At 38.8% G+C, this 23,109-nt stretch overlaps 1 protein-coding gene across 2 annotated transcripts in view; it reads left to right on the forward strand.

Annotated features, from left to right (window-relative positions):
• LOC121952406 (seizure protein 6 homolog) overlaps window positions 1-22,739 on the forward strand; it is a 129,839-nt gene extending 107,100 nt beyond the window's left edge. The window contains exons 6-18 of one of the 2 annotated variants that reach the window (XM_042499065.2): window positions 220-388; window positions 904-1,070; window positions 1,872-2,066; window positions 3,224-3,362; window positions 13,724-13,920; window positions 15,599-15,793; window positions 17,551-17,742; window positions 18,018-18,212; window positions 18,957-18,995; window positions 19,100-19,208; window positions 19,301-19,397; window positions 19,986-20,059; window positions 21,643-22,739. In XM_042499065.2, the coding sequence (XP_042354999.1) occupies window positions 220-388; window positions 904-1,070; window positions 1,872-2,066; window positions 3,224-3,362; window positions 13,724-13,920; window positions 15,599-15,793; window positions 17,551-17,742; window positions 18,018-18,212; window positions 18,957-18,995; window positions 19,100-19,208; window positions 19,301-19,397; window positions 19,986-20,012 (1,721 nt within the window). In that variant the 3' untranslated portion in view covers window positions 20,013-20,059; window positions 21,643-22,739. Of the gene's footprint in view, window positions 1-219; window positions 389-903; window positions 1,071-1,871; window positions 2,067-3,223; window positions 3,363-13,723; window positions 13,921-15,598; window positions 15,794-17,550; window positions 17,743-18,017; window positions 18,213-18,956; window positions 18,996-19,099; window positions 19,209-19,300; window positions 19,608-19,985; window positions 20,060-21,642 lie in introns of those variants that run through there. The other variant, XM_042499063.2, reaches the window with a different exon arrangement.
• Window positions 22,740-23,109: the final 370 nt, after the last annotated feature.

Raw genomic sequence — 23,109 nt, forward strand, 5'->3', positions numbered from 1 at the left:
TGCTGTTTTGCTGCTCTCTTTACAAGTCCATCACACACAGTCACACACTCTTAGACCCAGGTGAGCAGCCTAGTGTAGTCCAACCACAATCCACTGGATATTGATGCAATCTATGGTCAGACAGGGACTTTTCTCCAAAAACCTCCCTTGGTGTCATTACTTTTCTCATCTAGTTCCTCCAACTCTTTGTCTTCTTTTCTCTCATTGTCTTTCTTCTAGCATCCTGTGGGGGTATGATAAAAAATGCCACCTATGGTCGTATCGTCTCTCCCGGTTTCCCTGGCAACTACAGCAACAATCTGACGTGCCACTGGGTCCTGGAGGCCCCTGAAGGCCACCGGCTTCACGTTCACTTTGAGAAGGTGGCTCTGGCAGAAGATGATGACAGGTGGTGTATGCATGCTGCTAAAATCAATCACACATTGAGCACAAGTGTGTGAATGTTTGTGTGTCTTCAGCTAATAGATGGCGGTGAGCTTTAAACTCGTTTTCTGAATAGCAGTATGCCTGTGGATAGACCATTAAAACCCTCAAAGGCTATAAATAACCTAAATCTTAAGGGAGCGACAGATGAATTTGAAAGGACCTTTTATCATTATAATCCTTTAACAGTGTTCTATCAACTGAATGAATTGAAGGGACTACAGAGGGTGGTGAGAGGTAGGGAAACAGCAATTCCATTACATTTTTATTCAGTAACTACTGATCCACATGGCTATCGTCACACATGGCCATTCACCTCATTATCGAGTGGTGGAGAATGTTATCACAAAGTTATTACAGCCACAAACGGAACAGTGAGCAGCTCTTGGACAGCTTGTAACTTCTTTTTATGCTTCTCTTACCTCTCAAGGCCCTCTTACATCTATTTTAAACTGTCTTCTTCTGTTTTGTGTTTTTAAGGCTGCTGATCAAGAATGGCAACAACATAGATTCTCCCCCTGTGTACGACTCCTATGAGGTGGAATATTTGCCCAATGAGGGGGTACTCAGCACTGGACGGTACCTGTTTGTGGAGTTTACCACAGACGGGACGATGACCTCCACTGGTGCAGCCATCAGATACGAAGGCAGGTTGATTGTTTGGACTCAAGTCACATCAGTCCTCACTCGAGGAAGTCACAAATTCGATGACTGTTGACTCAAAAAAAAATAGATAAAGACTTACATCTTAACTTACACGTTAGCACTAATGACTTGTGAATTGGACTTGAGCTCCCTGACTTGAAAATACTTGAAGCCCAAAGATGGGAAAGTGTGTTATATAAAAAGTGTGCCTCAGATCAAGCTGTGGATAAAAATTGGGATACAAAAGCTACGCAGTGACACTAAAAAGTAAATGGCAGTTTACAAAAATTTGCAGGTCAAACTTGATTATACAAATAAATACACATTTTTTACAGGCATTCATTAGTTTTGTAAAATTGCATTTTAAAATATATTTACTGAAAAAAACCACATACTGTATAAATGACTGCCATAAATTGAGATATTTTTGTACCAGACTGTGAACATGTTATTTTCTACTGTAAGGTTGAGCATATCAACATGGTGGTCTGTGGGGATTGACTCTGTTTTTGAGCCAGCCTCAAGTGGTCATTAGAGGAACTGCTGTGCATCGACATTTGTGTCATTTTTCAGGTTGCTGCCTATTAAAAATGTATTAAATTTGGTGAGGAACGCATTGTGACTCAAACCCAAAAATTAGGACTTTAGACTTGACTTGGCACTTGCTTGTCTTGACTTGGGATGTGAGCGCAAAGACTGGAGACTTATTTATGACTTGCAAAACAATGACCCAGTCCCAGTTTGCGAAGGTATGTTGCACTTCGACACTTATGTTTAATGTCGTTTATTTTTTGTGTGTGCAGCTTTTGCAAAGGGCATGTGCTACGAGCCCTTTGTGAAGTACGGCAACTTCAGCAGCAGCGACTCTACCTACGGCGTGGGCGCAGTGGTTGAGTTCTCCTGTGACCCTGGCTACACGCTGGAGCAAGGCTCCGTAGTGATTGAGTGCGTGGACGCACAAAACCCACAGTGGAATGAGACCGAGCCGGCTTGTAGGGGTAAGTCAACACATTTCAGCCGAATTATTGTGCGATATAATCTTTTTTAAAAATATGCTTCTCCCGGAGCAGAATTTAGAGGCAGATATGACTGACCTGAGAACCCAAAGCTTTCATTGTCTGCTTGATCATTGCAGGAGTTAGCGAAGTCTTTTTATTCAAATATTAAAGACCACTGGCAGTTAGCTATATCTTCCTAAGCTGCTTCCCTCTGATCTGTGATAAATTTCCTCTTAAAACTGTAACAATGACTTACTTTGATATGTGTGCTTGCAGGGCAGACTTTAGAAGTGCTTAAGATTAAAAAGCCATACAATAGTTGGCCTAAGATGAACACTGCCACACTGCATTGACTGCGCACCATACTAAAGAGCTACCTCCAAGACCTTCCTCTCTCCTCACACTCTTCCCACACACACCACACGCTGACCTTACTCTCGCTCTTTGTTGCCTGCATGGCTGTCCTGCCAAACAGGGAAATTGAAAAGGCTCTCTTGTAAAGCTAGATATAAGAAAATTTAATTTCTGCTCCTGTGGGTCACGGTCACCAAGCGGTTCGGTAGTAGTGTGCAGTTTTACAAGGTTCATGTCAAGGAGCCTGCACACTCGATTTCAGCTGCATTTTATTGAGCATTAAGACCGTGGTTCCATCTTGGAAGTCACATCCATTCATTAGCATATTTGTAGTGTCTTTGACCATGTTACCTGTGCATTACTAATGGCATGATTTAATTTGCTTTCAAATTTACATGTTATAGTGATTAAAGACAAAGGTTTGGTGTCTTGGGACAGCCCAAGAAAAGCTGGCATTGCATTTTTCTGCAAACCAAAATTATATTACATTTGCACGTTTCATATCATATCACCAACTCCATCGTGACATAGTACATGAGCTGATGCTGTTATTTGGAGATGGAGGAGATGGTGGATGGCACCTAGGCAAGACACCTGCCAAGCTGCAGACCACTGTTTGAATCCAACATTTGTGCATTTTTAAGCCCCCAGACGTAAGTATTTTTTTTTTTTTTTTTTTTTTACCAAGACAAAACCATAACATTTTCTGAGATGTTTATCATACTGTTGCAACACTACTTGACATCTGTTAAGGTGCATTTATTTGTTTCTCAATGTCAATCTGAGGTGTTTGTGTGTTGTAGCTGTGTGCAGCGGGGAGATCACAGACTCTGCTGGTGTGGTGCTGTCTCCTAATTGGCCTGAGGCCTATGACAAGGGCCAGGACTGCATCTGGGGTATCCATGTGGAAGAGGACAAGAGGATCATGCTTGACATCCAAGTGTAAGAGACTGCACTCAGGTGTAATACCTGAAAACACACAAGGAAGGTCAGAGAGGAGATCAGATTGACCTCGAGATGTTAAACACTCCATCTCTGGACACAAACACACACACACACGCTCAGTTCCTTTTCCCATCTCTTCTCTCAGTCGCACAGACGCACCACGACACGCACATGGGGAAGTGTTTCTGTGGTTGCAGTCACTAATTAGATTTTTTTTTTCATCCGCTACATTAAGAATTCTGTGTAGCTTCCAGCTCGCTCTCTGACCAGATTAGCCAGTAAGCCTCCCTGCTCCCACTTCCCTGGTGTGTGTCTCAGAGTTGGCTTTGAAATGAATATGCTCTGGCAGTGAACTACTCTGAGCCACTTATAGAGCCTTCCCAACTGTAATTCAACACACATTCAACACGCATGCACACAGATGTCAAAAAAGACAGATGCACATGAAAGTATACACACACACACACACACACACACACACACACACACACACACACACGCACACACACTGTTTCTCCTTCAACTATCACTGTGACTGCACATGAATGTCCCCCTCCACCACACATCACATCTCATCCAAGTTATTGCTCCCAACTGAAGTGTAAATTATCACATCTCTTTTTTTTTCTTCACTAAATACTACTTCAAAAACCCAAACTGTGTGGATGAGAATCTGCATTTTTGTCTGCTCATCTCATATGAATCCATCCGTTTGCCTTGTTTTTGTGATTCCCACAATGATTCCACAAGCATGCATCCTGTAAGAAACACAACTACAACATAAGTGATTTGTGTTTTTGCCTGAAGCACTTGCGCACAAAGAGGGCGCAGAGAGGTTAAAATTAAACCAGCAGAAATTCTGCCTGAGGTTGGAGGAGAATATAGTCACTGACAATTCTGAAACAGAGGCTATTGTTAGCAATTGGCAGTGGTGGTCATCTATGCGGGCATTCGTAACCTTCAGTTTTAGTTTTCATTAATAATTCATTCATACTTGCTGTAAATATTCACATACACAGTATTTCTGAACAGTTAATGAAATGGCAAGGTTTAATTATGACATCGAGTCTGAATGCTGTGTAGCTGGAGTCCAGATTCATTTATTTATTTGTTTATTGCATTTTCTACTTCTTCTGTGCAATAAAAAAAACAGTTTGCTTTTTTTTTGTTTACACTTTTTATAATATTGCTGAACTAAGTCTAAAATACACTGATTAAACCCTTGGAACCTGGATTTGTATCAGTTTTGATGATGACTTTCACACGCATTTAACCACTGGGATCTGAGAAAATGGGTTTGATTTCTTTTGGAAAAAAGGCAATGAGCAACTTGAAAAGATATTGTGAAAAAATAGTAAAATGTGACAACAAATTGCTTAAAACACTGGCTGCAGGGAGATTATTAGATTTTATCAAAAAATAGGGAAAAAATCCCCAAACACTATATTCATATTTCTTATATTATAATTATGATACAGAATATATGTATATGTATGTAATAATTTTCTTCAATTTTTTTGTCACTTTCTTAAGGTAATTTGCTATTTTTTTATTTGGCTTGTTTTCAGGTAATTTTCCTTGAAACATAATTGCTTGTTAATTTTTTGGGCCGATCCAATTCACCAGACGTTAGTCATTGCTCACTGCCATTGCTCGTTGCCTTCTTCCTATATTTTTAGGAACATAGAAATAAAGTTTCAAAGGGTTGAAATAGCTTCAGAGATTCCCTTACAGCTGCACTTACATTATTGTACAGCTGTACAATATTTAGTGGAAATGTGGAGGTTTTCTGCACAGATTCAGGTTAAATCCCGCTGCATAGCCACAATGCGCATAATGCCCCCAAAACATTATCTCCCTGGCTTATGGGACCTGAGATATGAGCCATCACTCAAATATGATCCGCAGATCAAAGGGAATAATAGCATCAGAGGACACCAATAATACACAACGTCTGAATACTACACAGGTTTGCGTGACCCTGCCTGCCTCCCTCCTCTTTAGATGGAGATTAGGACTCAGTGATTAATGTCTGATGTTGAAAGTCAAACAGGCCACCTAGGGTAAATAAAAAAAAAATTAAAAAAAGATCAGACAGGTTTTTTTTTTTATTTCTTTCAGAAGTAAACAAGTTTGATTTCAGATATTCATTCAGGGATCTCTTTTTTAAATTACACCAGCCTTATATTTGTTTTAATCCGAGCCACATGAGGCCGCTCGCTGCAAATTAATGCTGCTGCAGCCAGCCCTAGTTTATCTCAAGGTTGGTCATGCGTGGCCTTCATGGCAGTGGAAACCCACAGCTTGTCTGATCCCCGCAGACCCTCCCATTACCCTCATGTCTGGCCCCGCTCATCTTGAGAGAAGCATTCCTAAAGGGGGGGTCAACACGCAGTTTGTGTGTTTGTGTGCATGTGTTAGGCGTGTTGAAGTGACAAAAGGCTCTTGTGGATGAGAGCTGTCTCATTATAAGGGTGGGCACACACTTTTCCACATTAATGAGAATGTTTGCTGTATTATCATTCATCACTGTGCCTGCGCTGGCAATTACAGCGGAGCAGTGTGCATAATGAGGACTGATTAATTAATTTAGGCCAAACAGGAGGGCTGGCTCTTTGCTAATTAGCATGGAGCATGGCTCGAGCAAGAGCAGGAGACAAGAGGTTACTGATATCCTCACCTGTGGAACACAACAAGGTAAATGATTCACATGTGGATTTTAGCATTCACAGTGTATTGTATCTGGAAATGTGTTGCACATTTCAAAACAGTGAAGAAAGTCTTACGGTGGCAATGTTTTTGTCAGTTTTATGTGCAGAATCACAGACATTTCAGATAGGACATACTGGGTTTATAGAGTCCTCTTGTGGACACTCAGAGCGTTACATCCCAATTGCAAGTCTGCTTGTGCCTGTAAAATAAATGGCCTTTTTTATTTGAAGAGAAAACCTTTTTTTTCTCGCTGTGCAGAACAATTCAAATGTCAAATACGTGTTGGAATAGATGTAGAAAGTTGCCTTTTGAAAGCTTGACATTGAAAGCAATTTCCATTCTGTTAGAGTTACTGGATATTTGTCGGGTTCTTCAGACTTGACTTGACAGGTCAGTGAAGGTGACAAAATGCCTGAAGGCTTGCACAAAACACAGCTGTCATCCTCCTCATCTGCAGCACTGAGGCGGCGCCATTGGTATGCAGAGGAAATGTCTGAAATTCTTTAAAAGTCCTGTTTCAAAACAGATCCTCGGAACTTTGCAAACAGCCAAGTCACGTCAATGAAGGAGACATTTAATAGAATAGGACAACTCTTAAGTGTTGCCTTTAAATTGTTTTGAAATAAGCTTGTGCATCCTTTCCCCATGAGCATTAGACTTGTTAAAAGCCAGTCTTACACCCTGACAAACACCATTTTGACATCACTTTGGCTATTAGTAGTTTGAGGCTGACAGTAGTCTTAGTTAGCATTTCAGGCTCTGTCCAATCACAGATTAGGACAAGAGTCAAAGCTTGTGATTGTTTTTAAGTTGATTGATGAGTGCCAATACTTACTTTTGTAAGTCTTTATTCCCCCACACTAGGAGCTAATTTCAGCATTTGTCTCTCTGGTTGCCAGTTTTATGTTCTTATTTAAAGCTATATACAGCATTAGAGTGACTGTCACCAAAGCTGCATTTCAAAACCAAAAATACATATTTTTATCTTACCTGTAATGCTATTTATAAACCTAGATTGTTTTGGTGTGAGTTGCTGAGTGTTGTGAGTGATCGGCTGTGGAGATGCCTTCTCTCCAAACAATGGAATGAGATGGCACTCATGTGCCACTGCTTGTAGTGCTTAAAGTGCCAGAAAGAACTTTTAAAACTCAACAGCAATTTCTCTTTTCAGAAATCATGACCCAGATACTCAAGATTATCCACAGATCTCGTGAGAAGTTTCATGTAGGAACTTATTTTCTTACTACCGAACTACACCCACCAACCACACCACAGCGCAGGAGGAAGCATGCATCTACTGCTAGCTCACCCAGCACCATTGAGCTAGCTAATGTTACAGCTCTGCCAAGGAGGAGCACATGAGGAATATTTTTTGGCCTCACTATTTTCTCACAGCTTGAATCCTATATGGATTTTTATATCTTACATCCATGTTGTTTAGACATTTTCTCTGGGTTTTCTCTTTTTATACACCTTTCGTGTTATTATCTGGGTCATGTGATGCATCCCATTGGTTCCTGTTACTGTATAGATGAAGCCACACACAGTTTTCTGTTTTTAAAGCCCTACAGTGGTCAAAACACGTTGACTCCAGTGATTCAGCCTCAATGCTAAAGGCTTTTTAAAATTTACTTCCTTATTTATACAAAGTTTGAGTGGCTGGATTGGCTACCTGTATTTATTATTATTATTATCATTATTATTTTTTATTTTTATTTTTATTTTTGTTCTCGCTTCGAGCACCACAAAACAAAGGCCATTTAGCTCCATTATATTTGTGAGACACTACAGCCAGTATCTCCAACACTCTGAAACCCGCACCAAAACTATTTAGAACAATAAACAGCACTAACACTAAGAGGAAAAATGTGATTTTCTTTTTAATTTGGTGGCAAACTTTCCTTTTAAAATAAAACAAAGAATAAAATAACTGTAGTACCCTGACAGTAGACAGATAAACATTGATGTTTCTCTAAAATGGAAGGGAAAGATGAACAAAGAAACACAGGAGACGGATTAAAAATGTCTTCAGAAGATTAGTTATCAGTTTGCAACGCAGCGCAGGGAGGGACAGCTTTCCTGTCTGGAGGGGAAAGCATTAAAGGGGCCAGATGGGATGACATTTGGATGGACTGATTGCCAGGTTGCTACAGAGAAGGCAGCTGAGTGACCTGCAGTGAGTCACCACAGAGCGCTGTGTAAGTCTGGACTAGAGGCACTGTGTGTTTGGCACTCTTTTGTGTTGTCACCAGGATGTTTAAAGAAGCACTTCAGGCAGACAGTGGAGCAAATGGATGGGGTCAGAGGGAAAATTTAAAACCAAGGTTGACTGCAGCATCGTTGATGAGTTTGAGTGACTGGGGAGACTATATAGGAACCCAGACAAGAGGAAAGGTCGCAGCATGTCAAGTGGGCAAGCATTTGCCAATGATCTCCACTATAAATCTGATGTTTTTAGATATGGCTGTGAAGTCAGCCTTACATTGTGTGGGATGGCAGAGCCAAAATATTTTACATGAAAGAGAAAGAGGCCCGAGACACCAGGAAGTGTGAAGACAGATTTTAACTTTGTGATCTCTGCATGATGAAGATACAAACATGATACAAACATGTTTCTAATATACCACTATACTGAGCTCTACCACCACATCATATTAGTGAAACAAGCTAAAGATTCCAGATTGTAGTGTTGATAACATACACCAGTATGCAGAAAGGTAGAATTCACTTCAGTAAAAGTATTGAAGAAATAGTGCCATGTGGAAACCCTTCAGAAAATGACTTAACCTGTACAGCGTGAAGCAAAAACGGAGCAGCAGGTGCTGTATTTTTGCGTTGAGTCCGATGAAATGCAGAGACTGGAGGTAATCACACGGTACGATTGCCAACTGACAGTAGCACATCTCTCCTTCTAGGGTAGTCTAAATGCAGGGACACTTCTGGGAGGAGATAAGGTGAAATACAGTGCAATGATAAGGGGGGATAGCCTTGTTGACATGAGCAGCAGGTGGAGGATAGAGCTTGAATAGAAGCGAAGTGTGATATGTGGTGATAGAAAAAGATGCAAACAATTTGGCAGTGGTTTTCCTCTGTGGACTTCACCCATATTTTATTGTGGCAACTGTTGCACGAATACTCCTACTACTAATACAAATAGCTGTCATCTGTCATTCCATGCAGTCACTGAGAGCGTGTAGGGTGCATCTCCTCCAGGAGTATACGGTTCAAAAAGGAGGAAAAAATATACAGCAAAGAAAGCCAAGTACATTTGTGCAATGTATGTGCATATGTCACATTTTCACTAAGCTTACATGAATTATATAAAGTAACATAGTATATGAGCTGAATTGTCATGGGTAGGTGGAGGGAATGGTAGTAGACCACTTTTCAAGTCCCCAAAACAACAAAACCAGTTGCTTTTTTTTGCAACCTATCACTGTTTTTCCAGCAACTTTTTAGTGTTTTTAGTGAAAATTGGCTGTGTTTCTAGCAGCTTCGACACACAAGTGGGGTTTTTTAGTGTCCCTTGGCTGTTCCAGTGGCTTGAAAGTCCCCAAATGTATTTTTTAGCAACCCCTTGCTGTGTTTCTAGCATATTTTCAGCTCCAAATATGGGTGTTTTTTCGTGACCTGGCTTGATGTTTGTTGAGCAACCTATAGCTGTTTTCCCTGAGACTTTTTAGCCTTAAAACATTTGGTTGTTTAGCCACCTGTGGCTGTTTTACTGCCCCAGATGTGGGTGTGCTTTCTCGGGACCCTTGGCTGTTTTTCTTGTGACATTTAACCCCCCCCCCCAAAACATGGATGTTTTTGAGCTGCCCGTGTATGTTTTATCTAAGGTTTTTAAAACCCCAAACAGTTTTTAGCAACCCTGTGGCAGTTTCACTGTGTCTCTTTAGGCCCCAAACTTGGGTGTTTTGTAACAACCCATAGCTGTTTATCTGGTGGTTTTAAAGACATAAATGTGGTTTATTTTTCAGTAACCTGTGGATGTTTGTCCAGCAGCACTGGAGCGTGTTTTTTAGGGACCTGTCACTATTTTTCCAGTGGCTTTTTAGCCCCCAAATGTGGGTGTTTTTTTAACATCTAGTCTGTGTTTTTGCAGAGGGAATAGTGCCACAAAAAACAATTGTTTTCTACCAAGACATTGCTGCATTTCCATATTATAAGCCAAATTATGATCTTTTCTGAGCCATGCTCAGTGTTTTTTGTGCTTAAACCTAATAAAGTGCTAATCTTATGTACATGGTTTGCAGCAAAACACAAGCCAACATTTTTTTTCTGGTGATTTTGTTTGGCAAAAAATGTAGAAGCCTACAACTTGAAACTTGATCATTTATCTTGTTGACTTCCTTCTGTTTTGGCACACTTTAAAAAGTCATTTTAAGATGCACCTTTTCTAGTTATGCATGAAGTGTCCTCATGGCAGTTTGGAAATGAAAACTGGCATTGTCATACCTGTCACTTTCACCACAGTCGCTGATTGTTGGAGAACATGGAGGTGTAAATTGTCCCTGTAGCTGTCCAACTAACCAGAGGGAGTACCTTGTCACTCAGCACCTCATTTCACTCCCATTCATGCAGCTGGCATCTATTATTTGTGTCTGTCAGGAGAGGCAGAATTTTTTTTTTCCAAATTTCAACACTGGCACATTGCACAAGCAGACAGTGGAAACCAATCATTCTGGCCATGTTTTTGTCCTAAAATGCTGCCTTCGAGGACTTGCTTGCCTCAACTAGTGGTCCATGAATACACACCTTGTGGGTCTAATTATATAAATCGTTGGTTAATGCTGGATGCCAAATGCTGAAATTAGCTCCTAGTGTTGGGGAATAAAGCTGAAGTGCGTGCATTTTATTAGCATGCTTGTTTCTACTTAGCAGTAATGTGGAAATTCTGTGGGGGAGGTTGTGAATAAGAGGTAAACAGACTCGGGTCATTTGTTTCCTTCTATCATCACGAAACTGTGACAATCACAGGCTCCTACGACTGCATTTGCTCCAGCAAAGCTCCAGCAATTAAGTTAGCCTATGCATATTCAAATCTCATCTTCAGTGGTTGAGTCTTGTGGACGGGCAACCTGAGAATGCCAGAAAAAAAGTAGAAAGAGCCTCAATCTAAATACTAATGCAAGCTTTTCATGTGAAGTCTGTCAGTGTTTCTGCACAAAGGAAAGAAGCCGAACTCACTGCAGTATCATCTTTATAATGCGTCAGACAGGTGATGTAAATCAGTGAGCTCACAGAGCAATCAACATGAACATAGACCTAGAGCTCTTAAAGAGGTCATTCATTCAGTAAAGAGGCCCACATGTCCATATTTTAAAGGTTAAAATTGATAAACATAAGAATAAGAGAATAACAATCACAGAAAAACTGTACAGAAAGTGGAATTTGACATTTAAAGACAGTGTTCTTTGATTTTTATGCGTTCACACCATAGCGATACCTTTCACTCTCATTAATTCAGAGGACAATAGTGACAAACACAGTCTTTTCCTTAGTTTGTCTTTTAAAATGTCTTTTAGCATGCAAAAATAGTTTTCGCTACTTTGATGGGGATACATTATTGTATTTAGCTGTACACTTAGCATTTTGACATATTTTACCCCTCTGTAGTGCCATGTTGTCTCAAGGTAACATACCCATTTTTGGCAACTTAATACATCCTCAATTATTTTGCAAAACTTTAAAAAACAGCCAGGGCTCTTTGGAAAAGGGAAAAATTAGTACAGTTAAATTTGTAATTGTTTAATGCACTTTATTTGAAATTTAAGTGATAAGTGTTTATGAAACCCCATCATGACACGTTTTGATATTGTGTATTTAGGTTTGTATACTGCTGACATACCAGTCATCATACCTTTCGTTATATAGACATTAATATACATTAATCATGTTTAATAATGTTAGTTCCGGTTAAGTTCAGACTTTGTATAGTCTTCCATAACAGTGCACTGTGTGAGCACAGAAAATTGTGGCTAAAATAATTTAAATTGATATATATGCATTGTTTTCATGTTTTTCTCGCTCTACTTTTCTACTGATTTTTACTCTATGTTTTTTTTTTTTTTGAGTTTGTTGGTTCCTGAAATAAGAATGTTTGTAGGCTTTATTGACAGAGATTGACCTATCTATAGAATCTAGTTCCATGTTCCTGCAGATTGCCCTGTGGCCTCACTGATTAGAATCACCTGTCTGCCTCTCTGTCTCTCAGGTGCTGTGTGTTCCCATTTTATTGACACAACACAACTGAAATAGAAAGACTGTGTTATCGTCACGAATGCAGTTTTTTTTCTTTTTTTTACTGCAGCATTTCTAGGATTGCATCAGAGAAAGGCCAATTGCCTCAGAACCCACATTTATTCACTTATTAAAAATTTAGCTTTTTTAAAAAAAATTTGACCTAAACTAATCACAGAATTTTCTGCAAGTCCATAAAAGCATTTGTCATAACAAAAGGATTGCAGATGAATAGGTGAAATGACAGCAGATGTTTTGCAGAGCTATTTGTCAAAGAGGGATAAATACGGGGAAAAAGACAATGACATATTATTTGAGAGCAGGGAGCGATCTCAGCTGAGAGACGAGCTGGAAATATGACTTTCAGGCATTGCAGCTTGCAATTTGCATTAATGCAAATTGTGCAGGGAGATGTGGAAAAGCCGGGGGGATTGTTATCTGTTACCATTTTTAGGAAAATACTGGTTTCTTGAAAATAGTTGGATCATTGCTAGATCACGCACAGCAAATAATGGTGAAGAGCTTATGCAGGGGGCTGGAGATTTGAAGCTACAGAAGCAATGCTCCCATCTGTGACATGTATGAAGAATAGCATTGTGCCATTATTACCGTTAAGTAATATAACAGAAAACAATCATACAGCCAATCTGCACTGCTGGTTTGACACCCGCCTTAAGGCACATAAATAGTGACTTTCTGCTACTTATTATATCAGCATGGAACTGCAATTTATGTGGCTTGTGTTTTTTTTTGGTCACATTCTCCATCCCCTCTGTGTGAATAAATGTCAAGCTTTACTGATGTTCTTTAAAGGGGTAAAGACATATGAATCTCCAAATGGAAAAGGTTAATGCATTCTCAAGTTAATAAATGACAGCAGAGATTCTTTCTAACTGCGCCTGCCTCATATTTAATTTTATATACACATTATAGCTAACATTTATATTATTTATTGGATATTTATCATGGGGCCTTTTACACTTATTATTTTTCTATGATCCTGGTTGTCATGCGTTGCAGATTTTTTTTTGTCTAGTGACCCAAAGGATAATATTATATTATGCTCATGTGTTGCAAATCTACACTTCAGTACATATTCATGAGACCAGTGTGTGGCACAAAGACACATACATCATGAATAATTTAGTGTTTACTTCACATCAGATCCATCCAGTATAAACAGAATTAATATGTTTCAAGTACTGCTGACATTGCCATCAGCTTTTGCTTTCATCAGCCAGGAAATATACCAGTCACTTAACTGTTGAGGCTCTGAGCACATACACTGCAAATATACCACATGACTAAGACCTGAGGCCTTCTGTATAGTGGTATTCTATATGAAAACCTTTGTTTGTATCATTTGTAAAACATGTAAAAAAATGTTATGTTTTTTTTTCTAGTCTCCATGTTGGTAAGAACGACCTGTTGACCTTCTATGATGGAGATGACCTGACAGCGAACATCCTGGGCCAATACAGCGGCACACGGCCACACTTCAAGCTCTATACCTCCATGGCTGATGTTACTGTTCAGTTTCAGTCCGATCCTGCCACCAACATCTATGGTTACAACAATGGCTTTGTAGTCCACTTTTTTGGTAAGAATGGTTTTGTGTCCGTATTTTTCTTCTTTTCTTGAATAAAGTAGGATTTTTAACTTAAAGGGTAGCATCATTATTTTCCAACCTTGACCCTATATCCCCATGTTTTTGTGTCCAAGTGATGAATGGGAACAACATTTTTTTTTAAAAACAGGTCTAGTAATGAGCAAAACCGGTACAACTAGCAGCGTTGAAACTGGCGGCAATGTAGTCCCTAAAGGCAATTGAACTCCATCAATTTATGTCCACTAAAAGTGCTTTTTTGCCACTAAGAGGTTCAGATTGTTCTTTTAAGAGTATAAAAACATTATGGAAAGAACCCTACAAAAACAGACTTATTTGATTAGCCAGAGATGGCCCTGATATTGTCATTGCCAAACAAACCAGACCCAATATAAATAAACAGTACTTTAAGCATGTATAAAGTCAGCATATTTTCACGTCTAACTGGTTAAAATAAGAGTTTATTCCAACCAAACCAAAGTTGGCGAATGTCTGAAGAGTAAAAGGCAAACCAATACAGTTTTTGTGAGTTTCATTTTGCTTCTGCTGACTTTGAATGAGGTGTTTTTTGCAATGATAAAATTACTCTTTATTCAAATGGAGTCTGGTAGCATTAGCAACAGTGGTTGCAGTGCTGTTTCTGATTAAACAAAAAGGATCTTACTCTTTAACAAAGAGATCAACATCTGTAAGAAACCTTTAATAATGTTGGCAGACACTTAAAACAGCCATCTGAACCTGAAAAAACAAAAACAAGCACTTTTAGCTGATGTAAATTCATGGTGCACCTGTAAGGATCACATTAAAGTCTATTTTGCCACAGCAGGATGCTGCCCTCTCACTCAGTAATGGAGCAATTTAAGAAACTGTTGTTCCCATTAGTCAGTTCGATGCAAAAACATATAAGAAAATAGGGTCCAGGTTGAAAAAACACTGGTCGCCCTTTAATTTCCATCTCTGGTTAACTGCAGTCCATTGCTTTCTTTTAGAAGTAAATGCATGATAAACTTTTGTGTAAAATTACCATTGCAAGACAGACAAGAAACCCAAAAACTGGTACCAAACATGTAATGTAAAATGTTACTTGTATGTATAACTCAGCAGGTTACCGTTACAAAAAGAAGTTGCATTTGTTCTGCTGTTGCTTCAATTTTTCTCTTCTTAATGTGCCTGTGTCTGTCTCCTGGCTTATCCCAGGTGCACAGGATGAGATAACAACAAACGGAAACAAAATAATAGGGTACACTTCAACATCAGCTGGTTTGGCTCAATGCTTTGTGTTCCTGGCCCTGCATGCTGCATTTAGGGAGGCACAGAGTGCCAAACCACATGCTATGTTCCTCCCAGCAAACATCACAAGCCTCTATTTACATTGTCCTCCCAAACTGCTACTGTTTAGCGCGCACAGAACTGACAATTTATTGTCAGTATGTATTCATTCCCTGCAGAGGGGGTTGTTATATATCAAATTTAAGGATTTCCTTGAGCATCCTCATTACGTGTCCATTAACAAAGAATGAGCATTACATAGGAAATTTTGTCACATTATTTCTGCGTTTCCAGCACCATTGTGTCGCCTCACTGAGTCAAAATAAATAGGATCTCTAATTTTTTCCATTTCCTGCTCTGTCTCTCCTCTTGCCTAACAACATAACTGCTCCACCGCCAACAGAGGTGCCAAGGAACGACACCTGCTCTGAGCTGCCGGAGATCACCAACGGCTGGAAGAGCACGTCCCATCCTGACCTCATCCACGGCACCGTCGTCACCTACCAGTGCTACCCCGGATTTGAGCTGGTAGGCTCTGAGATCCTCATGTGTCAGTGGGATCTCACCTGGAGCGGGGACGTGCCAAAGTGTCAAGAAGGTGAGAGGAAATACATAAAACCTCATGTTTTGTTCAGAGAGCAACCTCAACAGTCATATTCTCTTTTTCTGTCATCAATATCCATGTAATCAAGACGTTTAGACTTTGATGGTCACTCGCTTTGAGAATAGCCATTTAGTCACAATCACACAGAAGCCACTTGCTGCATGTATAAGTTGAGTCCATTGAGTAGAAGGTAAATTTGTGAGAGCTCTTTAAAGTCAGCTGACAGTTGCAGTTTTTTATGGGTTAGATCAGGGATAATGAAGTTGCTTTGCTTGGGGGCCACTTTTGCAAAATAATAGGAGACAGGGGGCCTTTTCATAAGCAAATATTAATATTTCTCAGTATATATAATAAATTAATTGCTTGTTTTAAATCGTTTGATGTTTGCTGTCTCTCTCATCCTTGCGAAGAAGAAAATTCAGTTGTAGCAGCCTTGCACAAGTCAGGTGCAGCAGAGGTGCTTCTTGGATTTGAGGACATTTGGGGCTTAGCCCAGGCCTTTGTCTGGGATCATCCCAGCCCTTTTTTTAAAAAATAAATAAATAATGAATACATGAATGAATGAATCAGTCAGTCAATTAATAAATAAATAAGCTCATTTTTGGATGTTTTTTCAGGCAGTATTATTACATTCAAAGTACAAAAATAATTCCCAGTGTGAATAGTTTATTTTGATTGTGAATTAGAAAATGGTTCAATGGCCCCCTGGCACCCTGTACGAGGCCAGATTAGGCTCTTGGCCCATAAAATAAATAGCACTGGATTAGATAGTAATAAGGACCACAATAACAAATGATCATTCACCAAGAAGAAAGACAACAATATGTAATCAGTTACAATAATGGAAAGCAAATTGTATTCCAGTGATTCCCAACTGGTCCAGTCACTGAGTCATTAGTTCAGGGTCCACACATCATAAATTACCACGTATTCAATTTTATTTTGCAAAATGTAAATAACACATTGGTTTAGAACGCAAAGAAATAATACATATTGCAAGGATTAAAAAGACAGCGCTTCAAAAATAAAAGCTTTTTGCCAGAAATTCACTGTACTTCATATAAAAGAGTATTTTTTACAAACTTAACATGTTCAGTTACTTGTGGTCCATTCAGAATGCACCTACAACCCACTTTTGGACCACGACCCACCAGTTAGGAATCACTGTTGTATACAGTATAAACACAGTTTTTGAAAGACAAACTAATCAAAGCAAATTTGTTTGAGATTGATGATACAGGGGAAAACATTGTATTTTATAATTTTCAGGTACTGATTCACATCAGCCAACACTGGCAGCTAGTGTTGTCTGTGAATTTCCAAGCCCCTGTAATCTGTGGTGTCTTTCCGGCTGTATAATAAACTGGCATTTTGCCCATGACCCTTCTTAGTAGTAGAGGTTGTAACTGTGATTTGTGAACTTTAAGGGGAAAGATTTTACACCCTAAAGTCAATAACAGGTCTTGAGGAGAGCTACTGCATATGTGAAGAGTTGTGTAAAGTCTCCATAGGGAGACACAAATCCGAGCTGAATCTGATCATTTGCCAGCATTGGCTCTACAAGCCTGGAAAAAAAAGATTTAAAAAATGAATAAAATTGAATAAAAAGTCTGTCTCTTCTCAAAAGGTCTTTGAGGCACCTGAAAGGAATTTACCTGTTCTTGTTTGTCATAATTGCACTGTTAAATTGCATATCTACTGGCATGAATGATGACAAATAATCTTCATCGTTTGTTTCTGTGATTTACCAGTTATTACATGTCAGGACCCTGGAAATGTGGAGCACAGTCACAAGGTGATCGCAGGCGCCCGTTTCACCGTTGGCTCGACGGTGCAGTTTCTCTGCAATAAAGGCTACATCCTGTCCGGCAGCGGCATCCTCACCTGCTACAACCGAGATTCAGCCACACCCAAGTGGAACGAGAGGCTGCCCAAGTGTGTCCGTAAGTTCCATGAGTTAGAAACACACATATGCATGGTCACAAACATTCTTAACACACATCCACCACAGAGCTTTAATGTTGCTGTTGTGCTAAAATTGTGCTGCTAATATTGTGCTACTACTATTATATGCTTGACAAACTGCAGCTAATCCACATATACTAATTCTTACTTCTACATACAGAATAAAAGGTCTATGTGTTCATATGGGTGTCCATGTTTTACTGTTGATGCAAAAGAATATTTTTGTGATGTAAGATATTGTCCTGTATCTCAGCTGAAAAGTACGAGCCATGCAGGAACCCTGGCGCCGCTTCTACCAGTGTGCAAAGTGCTGAAAAGGCCTTTTACCAAGCAGGAGAGAAGCTGACCTTCTCCTGCCACTTAGGCTATGAACTGCAGGGTGATGCCACCATCTACTGTATCCCTGGACACCCGTCACAGTGGAACAGCACTCCACCCGCCTGCAAAGGTAAACCATGGCCACAGACTGAAACCTTTTTTGTTTTCTGTGCCTTAGAACCAGTGACAGGTGTGGCCAAAGCCAATATTTTTTGGGGTTGTTTGTCTGTCCTTTCTGTCCATCAATTTGTGCTATTCTTGTGAATGCAATATCTCAAGAACACCATAAGGGAATTTCTTCAAATCTAGGCCAAATGTCCACTTAGACTCACAATGACCTGATGACAGTTGGGTGGTCAAAGGTCAAGGTCACTGTAACCTTGCATCCATGTCATTCCTGTGACCATTAAAATTCAAGAAGGCCTTAGAAGGATTATGCCCAAATTTGGCACAAACATCCACTTGGACTCAACAATGAATTTATTAGACTTTGGTGGTCCTTGCACCATTTTATTCTTGTGAACGAGATATCTTGAAAAGGCCTTAAAGGAATATTCTCAAATTTGGCACAAAAATCCAATCTGGTACAAGGTTAACTTCTTAGAATTTGGTTGTCAATACTCAAGGTCATGGTGACCTCACCAAAAGATGTTTTGAGCCATAACTAAGAATTGAAACATTAATTATGACAAAAAACACAAGTGTAATAGAATGAAATAATATTGCCTTGCATAAACTCTTTTTGGCCCTTACTCAATGATTTTGTAAATGTTGGTGAATGCAATGACTTTGTTCTTATTTTTTTTAAAATAAGTGTAATATTTGCACTGTGCTTTGTGTTACACAATTATTGACTGCGATGGTGTCCTTTTAGCATCCTCAACTCAGTATGTGAACGAACGCAGGCTAGACGGTGAGTCATGTTTGGAAACACTGCAGAATCAATATTGATTTTTCTTTGTGCATATTTCACAGAAATAACTCCTGTTTTTGTGCTTTTTCTCCCCATCCCTCTAGTTGTTAATATGGATTATAGCATGGAGGGAACCAACATTGCCCTTGCAGTTTTTATCCCAACTGCAATAATCTTGGTGGTTGTCCTCAGTATTTATGTCTACTTTGCAAAGTAAGTGGTAAAAACTTAAAACAGTTTTTAATTTCATTTGGGATTAAATGAGCCTTAACAGAATGTTCCCTTTTCCTGATGTCTTTACTCAGACTCCAAGGGAAGACTATCAGAATGCCGTCATCCTCGCCACCGTATGACAACATGACAGAGGAGTCTGCTTTCGACAACCCTATATATGAAAGCGGAGTAAGTACAGATGTCATGAGCATGCAAGACGTGGATTCACAGAACACCAGCGTATTGTCCTGATCCTTCCCCATCTGGCTGTCATCCTGTCGTCATCTCGTGTATCACCAGCAGAGGACGCCATACACCTCATCTTTCATCCCCATATCAGTCTTCAAGCAGGAGCAAATGGTCTTGATGTTTCTTATTAGAAATATTCAAGACGGACATTTTTTCTCACCTCATTTTGTGATCAGTGGTCATTTTGCATCCTGGATGTCTGTACTTCATCCACTTTAAATGATGTGTTCGATTTAAACTGCATCATTCACATTGTGGTTTGTCATTTTTACCCCTGTCATATGAATGTATAGTTCTCTACTGCACTTATGAAACTGTTTTTTTATTAAACAACAACAAATACAGTATTATTAATTCATAAATGTTATTTATTTGAAATTAAAAGCTTCTGCACATCTACATAGGGCCAAGCATCATAGAGTCATAGGTTTCTATGTAATCTCAGTGAGCTATCCCTCGTACAGTATTCGTTTCATGTGCAGGTCTCAATTGTAACTCGAGCATCCTCTCGTCTTTTTGCTCCTTCAGCACTGGCAGTCTCACTCTAGATACTAAAGGCTGTCAGTCTGTCCACTTTGGCAGAAGTGCTGAAGAATTATAAGGTGAGATCTCCTTCTGACGCTGAGAGCACGTCTCACTCACTGTCACCTGACCTCTCTGCCATGTAGTTTGAACTATATTTCCCAGCCTGTCACATATTCTCATCTGGTGTCACTGCAGAGCTTCAATTGGCACTTTATGTAGACTGTGGCCTCTTAAAATACAAAACGTGTTTGTTTACACCAAAAATAATTAAACTAAATATTTACAGGAGTTCAAGAGCTATTGCATGAATGAAAACACTGACTTTTTTTTCTAAATCTTCTTTTTTTCTTTTTTTTTAAACTTAAACCTCCTTGATCCCCCTTTAAAGGTCCAGTGTGTAGGAATTAGGTGCTTGTATTTAGCAAAAACAAAAAGTATATATTATTCTATGTTTTCAATATTATTTATTTACCAGAATATAAGAACTTTTGTTTTTGTTACCTTAGAATGGGGTGTTTATATCTACATACAGAGCAGATCCTCTTTCATGGAGTCCACTATGTTGTTTCTACAGTAGCTTAGAGTGGACAAACCAAACACTGACTTTAGATAGTATCATTCATGTTTTTCATGTCAGCCAGCATGGTGGCACATTGGAATGTTTCAGTTTGCAACCTTACTGCTAGAAGCCACTAAATCCTGCACACTGGACCTTTAGTCTCTTGTCAGTCTAACATTTCAGTACAGTTCATTATGTTGTGCTACTGTAGTACAATAACAATTGTATATGTGTGATTGTAACATATGCAAATTGGTCATATTGTGTTATTAGTGTCTTTAAATAAACATTAGCAGTACTTTTACTTTATGATATATAACCTATTATTTTGGTATTTGCATGGTTCTTATTTTAAAATATACTTTTTTAATGTTCTTATTTTCCACAAGAACAACATAGGACAAACACACAAACACTAGAAACAGAAATAAACTAAATAAAACAAACAAACCTCAGAAATCTCAGATCCACAAACATATATTGGGAGTTACAGGCAGGAGTCTATGATGCAGGTAAATTGCAGGCTTGTTTCTAAAGAAAATATTAATTTTAGGTTGCCAAAAGATCAATAAATGTAGAAAGGACAGGAAATAATTGGGAAAACGAATCAGAATAAGATTAGATGAATACTGATGTATATAACCTTTCAGCTGGTATGTATTGATTATAATTGATAATGGAAACCAATAGTGGTTCAACTTAACATATCCGGTAATATGTATTATCATAATGTAATTATTTGTTCATTATTGTTATTATCAGTTTATGTCATGTTCATACTGAATTGTTTGTGTACGTTTTCTGATTTTAGGTCTATAAAAAATGCACAACACAGCACTGAAAAAATTTAAAAAACAAAACAAAAAACCCCTAACTGATAAAAATCATTATTATACCAACACAATAGGGTAGATGATTGTCTCTATCAAACTCACACATGCATGTTAGTCAGAAAGATACCGTCAATTATGAAGTATTTATGTTTGTTTTAATTTAAATTAATCTGACTCTATTTTAAATGTTTATTTGTGCATCACAATTCGTTCTGTCCTCCATCATTATGATTCCCTTTTAACTGCTTTATTTGTCTGGTCTTCACAGGACAAATGAAAAAGATTAAGAGGTGTCCATTTAGAGACCTTAAAGCAAGAATTGCTCAAGCTTTGCCTTTTGGAACCCTCTCTGCACTGCTCATCTTTTTCCTCCAACATTTTCGTTCCCAAATGATTTCCTTTCATCTTCCCTTGGTGTGGATTACTGTAAATATGTCCTCCCTTCCACGGTCAAATCTGTGAATCTGTGGATCACCATGGTGATATTTTTATAAAGTAAAATGGTGATGACCGTTGGTGATTGTATGTTTTTGAGTACTTCTTGATCCAGTAGCAATGACAGACTTTGAGGGAAATGATTTTGATTGTTGAGATCTGTTGGAAACATTTTCTCCATCACCCAACATTCTTTGGAAATTTTCCCATTGTTACTTTCTTTTCTTTGTGTGTATGAATCTGCTATTTGTAAATAAACTGCCTGTCCAATATGAGTGCCTCACGAATGACTATAACCTGAGAAATCACACGTAAAACAATGTTTGTAAAACTGAATCTTTTGTTCAACTTTTTTTTTGCATTAAGGCCTGAAATTCTTCACAATATGTTTAGTGTTTTCCATCATACAGTTTCTCTTCTAGAAACAAGTACAATTGATGCCGGGTACTTTACTATGAGCTGATGTTTGGTTCCAACTTGGTTTGGGACCCATCAGCTGTGTATAACTTTGTTGTCATATCACACTGTAGAGTCTGCCTCAAAGGATAAGTAGCAATTTGTTTATTTGTGTATGTTCCAAAGAGTAGTTGCACCTCAGCATTAGCAGACCCTGAGATAAAAGCCAGTGAAAACATAAAGTAATGGCATGATTCAATTTGATTCCCGCATTGCAGCTCAGCAATTAAAACCCTGAAGTGTGCAAAATAAATCCTCATGTAACATACAGGTTTTTACTTTGGGTCACATTGTCTTGGTGCATCTGCTTGTGTTGAATTTGTAGATAGACCCGTATATCCTTTGCGCATATCCTTTATACTCTAACACATCTTTATTTCAGCATCCATGCTGGTGCAACCACTCCCAGGAAACCAAATCACCTTCAAATATCTATAATCCTCTGATTAATAATAAAGTAAATTGTTGTTTAAAGTATTGTCATTGACTCATTATTGAGTGATGGTGTCATGTTTCAAAAACACACTTCAGAGAAATTAAAACACGCCTCACCTCAGAAAATTAAATATACCCAGGTTTAAGGAGATGTATAAGACATCCAGAGCATAATATAGCTGCAAAGAACTATAAAGCCACTCTGCACTGTGCTATAGTACTGTTGCTACCAGGTGGGTTTCCATTAACCCTCAAATTGCCTAAATTGAGATTGCTAATTTAAAATACACCAAATAGAAACACATCAATTTCACAAAAACAGATGTTATTTCAGACGATTTGAAAAGGTCATATTTCACAAAACTGCAATGGAACTCTTTTTTTCCGCTTTTATAGGTCACATGATGTT

This window comes from Plectropomus leopardus, chromosome 15 (assembly GCF_026936395.1).
Source record: "Plectropomus leopardus strain MGB_pleo_1.0 chromosome 15, ASM2693639v1, whole genome shotgun sequence".
Taxonomy (NCBI): Eukaryota; Metazoa; Chordata; class Actinopteri; order Perciformes; family Serranidae; genus Plectropomus; species Plectropomus leopardus.